The sequence below is a fragment of the Myotis davidii genome, unplaced genomic scaffold, assembly GCF_000327345.1.
Source record: "Myotis davidii unplaced genomic scaffold, ASM32734v1 scaffold204, whole genome shotgun sequence".
In the NCBI taxonomy this organism is placed as follows: domain Eukaryota; kingdom Metazoa; phylum Chordata; class Mammalia; order Chiroptera; family Vespertilionidae; genus Myotis; species Myotis davidii.
The window spans coordinates 3,051,173-3,057,681 of NW_006299715.1; the positions used below are offsets into that span (position 1 = coordinate 3,051,173).

At 35.1% G+C, this 6,509-nt stretch overlaps 1 protein-coding gene across 12 annotated transcripts in view; it reads left to right on the forward strand.

Annotated features, from left to right (window-relative positions):
* The window catches only part of CPEB2 (cytoplasmic polyadenylation element binding protein 2), a 76,982-nt gene extending 72,723 nt beyond the window's left edge, over positions 1-4,259 (forward strand). For all 12 annotated transcript variants that reach the window (XM_015571827.1, XM_015571829.1, XM_015571830.1 and 9 more), the window contains one exon: positions 274-4,259. In XM_015571827.1, coding sequence (XP_015427313.1) covers positions 274-501 — 228 coding nt within the window. In that variant the 3' untranslated portion in view covers positions 502-4,259. The remainder of the gene's footprint in view (positions 1-273) is intronic.
* Positions 4,260-6,509: the final 2,250 nt, after the last annotated feature.

Sequence of the window (6,509 nt, forward strand, 5' to 3'; positions counted from 1 at the left end):
AGATTACATTGCCAAACATATAGCAAAATTACCAAACTAAGTGCTTATTTAATCACATGGTCAATTATGAGCATGAAACAATATAAAAATGATTAGTTCAAAAACAAAATGAATTTTTTTACCTACTGTGTGGTAAAGCATTTCCCTGGGAAACTGCCTACTTTCTCAACATTTAATGCTGTGTTGTTGTTTTTTCTCTAGAACACATTTTAAATTATTACTAAAACGATTTCTGAAGCAGACTTACTAAGACATTTCTCTCTCATTTTCTAGGTGGAGGTAAAGCCATATGTGCTAGATGACCAGATGTGTGATGAATGCCAGGGCGCACGCTGTGGTGGAAAATTTGCTCCCTTTTTTTGTGCCAATGTCACTTGCCTGCAGTATTACTGTGAGTTTTGTTGGGCAAATATCCACTCTCGTGCAGGACGTGAGTTCCATAAGCCATTGGTAAAGGAAGGTGCTGACCGCCCACGTCAGATCCACTTCCGCTGGAACTAGGAGTAGCAAACCTGCCTCTGTTGGACAAGGAGAGAAAGGCTGCATGTGGCTTCCTGTGTCTGAAGATACTGACATGCGGAAGAAATAAGTGCATTCTTCTGCTTTCACCCAACTCAATACATGCATCTTTATCAGCAGCCAAAACACTACAAGCCTCTTGTTTTTCACCAAAACCCTACATCTCAGGCTTACTAATTTTTGTGATATTTTCATGTTAAAATAAAATGTTTTTTTGTATTTTCTCCAAGTTATTTTTATATGTAAAGTTAAAATTAGATATGAGAATGTTTTGCGTAGGGGCAAACAGTCTGCTGCTATATAGTGGGTGAAGCGTGCACTTATTTCTAAACATGGGTTTTTAACTTCAAGATCTGCCCCCAGTAATTTACCAAAGGTAGCAAAATAATAGTGGAGATGGAATATGTCTGCTACAAATGCTTATTTTTATTGTTGCTATTTTCAGTGTATACATAAACTAAAATTAGGGTTGATTTTTTTGCTCTCCATTTTGACTTGCAAGAAATAATACCTCAAGATAATCTGATTTATTAGCTATTTTTAAACATTTTTAATCACAAGCTGTATTAGCTTTGCTGCTATATAGGTGTTATGTGTAAATGCCACCTATTAATACGGGATTGAAAACGTTAGAGACACACTGCATTGCAGATAAAATGCAGGCAGCACAATATGGCCTAAACTGCCATAGTTTTAGAATGTGAAAAATCAATGCATGTTTACTTACCTGTATACACCATATGCATGCACTAGAATTATTAATAACAAGAGGTGAGGTATTGCAGATGTTCAAAAACAGCTCTCTTGAATCTAGGTAGCATGAACAAATTATAAAATTTGTTTAAAAAAAGCAAACTTGCATGCATTATTGTGACTTCAAGTTTAAAAAATTGCCCTACATGTGTACAATATGCATATTAGTTTTAGAGAGTGCAGCCATTTTGTGATCTGGTCCCTAGTGGAACTCGATTTTTATGCAGACTGGATATAATACTTGTAATCTCTGTGCAATTTTGTGATGTGCGGTTCTAATTCATGTGCAGTGATATAGTATAGACACAAGAATGAATAAGAGAGAAATACTAGACTTTTAAAGAAAGTTGATTTTAGCCCCTTTGATAGTTCATGGTTAAGACATCCTTTATAAACCAAAGATGGCCAGCACACTGCTAACCAGTCACCAAATGTACGACCCACAAGAAGCCCATACTTAAACGAGCGAACTTGATAGAAGAATGCAAAACTTTGGTAAACCTAAGTAAAGTCAAAATGGAGATGGGGAAATATACAGATGGCTAGTTGCATAAAATTCAATTTTACCTTAAAGACAATGGTGAAATCTGGTTTGAACTTGCTTACATGTTTGACCTATGTATTTTGGGGTCTTTTGTCTAAACTGGGGTCACTGTTGCATGGAACATTGTTAATGGTTAGGAATTGCTTTTTTTTTTAAATTTTGATGAAGGAATTTTGGTAATGGCTTTGCTTGCAGTTTTGGGGAAGTGGCATGGAAACAAGTGACAGTTAATCAGTTTCTCTTGGTACTGAACACTATTAGAATATCAGTAGGAATGTTTTTTCTCTTTAGAGCATTTTTAATGTAACCAGCCCCTATATTTTAAAGTCAGAGTTACTCTGCAATCTAAAGCACCAACAATGGTAAATGTTTGTTTGTTTTTTAAATGCAGAACTAAGATTCTTGACTCTAAAGAGAGAAAATTACAAGGGGTATTGTCTTCGAGCAACCCCTTGGGACAATCCTCCATGTGAGCAAAGTGTTGATCTTAACATTGGTTGTCTCTGGTGTGCTTTTGTACTGTAAAATACGGTTCATGTCTAACTCTGCTGTTTTAATTGTGGTTGTGGTTCAAGTTTTTAATGTTTAAAGTTGATGCTGTTTTCAGAAGAGCTTTTTACTAATTTATTTGTCGATGTTCCCTATTTGTTACTTAAACCATGATCCTCCAGATTTTTGGAGTATTCTTTTCTAACCTTAACCCTGCCAACCTTGATCCATTTGACATTTGTTATGCACTATTTTTATATCTCTGTGAGAGATTTTTCCAACAGTCAGCTATTTTATGGCACACTTTTTTTGACTGATGACATCTCCTTTGCTATACCTCAATTTTTGGAATTTAGAAAAGAAATCAGTAGTTTTGCAATGTTAATTATTTAGATATTTAATTTCGCAGATTTTAAAACTTTATTTTCATAATTTCTGCTTAATGTTTAAAATTGAAGAGCCTTTTCATGTATTAAATAATGAACACTAGAAATAAATTATATGATGACAATAATTGGAGATGTTGAAAATCACTTTCCCTTCTTAAACAAATGAATATTGGGAATGAAGGGAAATGTAATAGAACACCCTCTTCGCCACGGGTAAAAATGACAGAAATGTATGGTTTGTTTTACCTTCATTTCTGTTACAATTGAAGCTTATTAGTTTAATAGTTTGCTCCTTCCCCACCTGACCCCTACCTCCTTTTTTGTTTTGTTTTGTTTTTTTGCCTTTTATGTACTACATTCTTATCTTCTAACTGTTGAACACTGTATTGGAATTTTTTTTTTAATTTACAGATCATATTTATTTTACTATTTTTGTAGAAAATTATTAATTTTGATTGTATTTTTGTATTTTCAAAGCTTCTTCACTTGTGTTCTCTAAATGTTCTTATTGCTGCCCAAAAGTATGACTGTGGAGGAAAAAATACTTTAAAAATCCACACTTTTTGTTAAGAAGGAAACATTTAGCATTTATATATTTGTGTATGGAAAACACTTGATATTTTATCCCTTGTTGCATCTGGCTGCATAGAGCCTCTCCTCAAAGATGCTACAAAACTTGAATATAACACATTTTGGAAGGCTGACTAACCTCGATTCTGTGTTGTGATGTGCAATACTGTTTCTAATGTTTGTATAAAAAAAATAACAGTGTAAACCTTTTTAATGCAAATTTATTTTTTTCATTGCATATTTTGCAGATTTTATCCACAGTGTCATTTTTTACTGTCAGAAAAGATACCCCTTTTGTCATTGCAACTATTTTTTAAATCCAGAAATCTTTGTACTGATGTAAATGATTGTAGTTATTTTGGATAGTGTTTTGCTAACAAAAGGAGAGACTTTTTTCATGCATATTTCTATTTTGTTTTTTTGGGTTTTATTTTATTTTAATAGTAGTAAAATACTTGGAATAATTTTTCATATTCTTGTCATTAATATTATTTTGTATTTTTATGTGGAAATATATAATTTTATGACACTAATTGCTAAAGTTTATTTTATGTTGAATTATTTTTGGAGCTGAAATCTTTGTAATATTAAAGCAACTAGTTTCTAATTCCCAGTTTCTGTATAGAATCGCACAAGTGGTTTATGGAGTGTTTGGATTGTAATTATAAATGGTTCTTTGATATGCAAATTAATATTTTCAGTTGATTTTATTTTATATTCCTAATGGGGTGTTAAAGCCGTTTTTTATTTTTTTCTAAATAAAAAGAGAACCCATGCTTTTATGGACACTAGGTAAACGCCTTCAGCTTAAGATTTTTTGTTAAAATATTTTAGTTTATTTTATTGTTAACTCCCAGGTGTCTAAATCTCCAGTCTGTCTGTTGTACTGGTAATTTAACTCTGTAATGGAATAGTTTGCTGCCAACTATTTATATTAAGTAATTTTTAAATATTTGTAATATTGTTGACTGACTAATAAACTATTAAGTTATTGGCATAGTTGTAGAATCTTATTCTTCGAATTTATGAAAATATCCATCAACCACTAGTAAAATCTTATTAAGAGTTTAGTGACATGAATATATTAGGAGGCCCAGGCCAATTCTACATTTAGAACAAGTATTGGGAGGGGATTGTGGAGATTGTCTAGTCCAGCGTTTCTGCCCAAAGGACCTTTTGCATCAGTTCTCCCACACTCACCTTCCACCCCCACATACGTACCACAGTGGGTACGTATTGCAGTCATGACAGATCATCATTGTGACCATATATAAATTGATGTAAATTGATGTAGCACTCAAAAAAAAAAAACATGAAGAACTGCTGACCGTTTTACTAAATGCACAATTTCCATGCTGCTTCCTCAGATACCCTCCACTTGGAAACCACTTCTTGTAATTTTTCTACTTGATTTCTGCACAGCCTGTGAGCTCTTGAGGAAAACATGGTAGAGAGAGAAGGGGTATAGCAGTAAGTAATTTGGGACCCAGTTCCTCATGCTCATAACTCGATCAACTCTACTTTTAACTTTAACAAAGTTGGAGTTCTACTTGAAAATCAGTGTGCAAGCATGGGGCAGCCGAAGGAAAGTAGCCCATTGCTTTTTTAGAATCAGAGATCAAAACCAACTTTTTGTTGTACCTCTGAGGACATAGGTATCCCAGAGAAGGTAAAACAGTATTTCTTCACATTCTGCAAGACATCAACAAAATTTCTTAAATTGGCTAACTTGACCTTATCAGCCCCTCATAAACTGCTGCTATCACCCAAGTCTTCCAAGAAAACCATGCATCATCACACGTCTATATTCAGCATATACTGCCATTTTTCTATTTGGAATCTTATTTTCTTTTTTCCTAACAAATCCCCTTCCATAACAAAAGCCAGAAGCCTCTTTGCTCTGCATTCTGGCTTATTTGGAAGACTTGACAAGAAATTCACATTGTCTTTGATGCTGGCATGAAGACCATTTATCTACCTAGGCTCCCCTATCCCTTTGTTATGTAAGAAAAGACTACACTTTGAATGTTGATCAAGCATAGGACAATAAGCATATGGGAGCCTTGGTTGCCAGGCCATTTCATAGCCTGGTAAGTGAAAAATCAAGCTAACTTAAAATCAATGAAGTATACTCTTAAAGATAAACTACATTATAGTAATTGTCAAGTGTGATCAGAAGGATTTTCTACTGAAAGTATTTAATGTCTTTGAAATGATGTTACTTGATTAGACATTCACATAGGAGTTAGCATTTGACTTCAGTTTTGGAATGAGCAAATAGAAAGAACTCAAAGTTTAGGACTCAAACCACTTCTGAGAGAATTACTTGGAGATTTATTCCACCAAAAGGGAGAGATAAAATGTCCAGGAAACACGAAGACGGCAACACTGATTTATAATAAGAAATACATACTTAGTCCTCATTTTTGGCAAAGAGCTCCTAAAACCATTGATCTATATGTCTGTCCTCATATCAGCACCACACAGCCTGGATTACTGTTTGACTAGCATTTGCAAAACAACAGTTGCTAAATCCACTTGTCCTTGAACAACTGTTTCAAATTCTAGAATTAGCTGTTGGTCTACCTGAGCACATCCATGTGATGGTCTTTCCAAAGACCAGCCAAGAACAGCTTAGCTAAAAGAATGTGTCATCTACAGACCAATAAGGAAGAGAACACTATGAAGTCAGTGACAGTACCCAATACGTTAAAGCAATTGCCATGCCAACAAAAGCTGTTAAGCCTACATATTGCACTCAGTTCCCAGTAAGCAACAGCTGTGCAGAGCACTAAGGTCAGGAGTCAATAAAGCAAGGCTTCCCAACCACTTCACATTAGAGCCAAGGTCCACTCCAGGAAACATTAACCAAGCCTGCAGTGAGTTTAACGGGAATTTTAGTGAAAAGTCATCCTGCAGTTCAACTTCAAAATGTTATCAAGCATGTGACAGTGGATATAAAGATTAGAAGGATGGATGGATAGATGATAGATAGATATGGAAATATGAAAAAGACAAGGTTAATTCTAGTAACAGACTGACAATTTCAATAATCCTAATATACACAAAGCCAGAGGCTGTCATGACCAAAACAACTGGACAGACGAATGAACAGCAGGCTGCATGGGGTGACAAGGCCGGCAGGGGGGTTAGTGAGGGACAAATGACAGGCCGGCAGGGGGGCAGTAAGTGGCAACCAGGCTGGTGGGGGGGGAGAGGGCTGTTGGGGGCAACCAGGCCAGCAG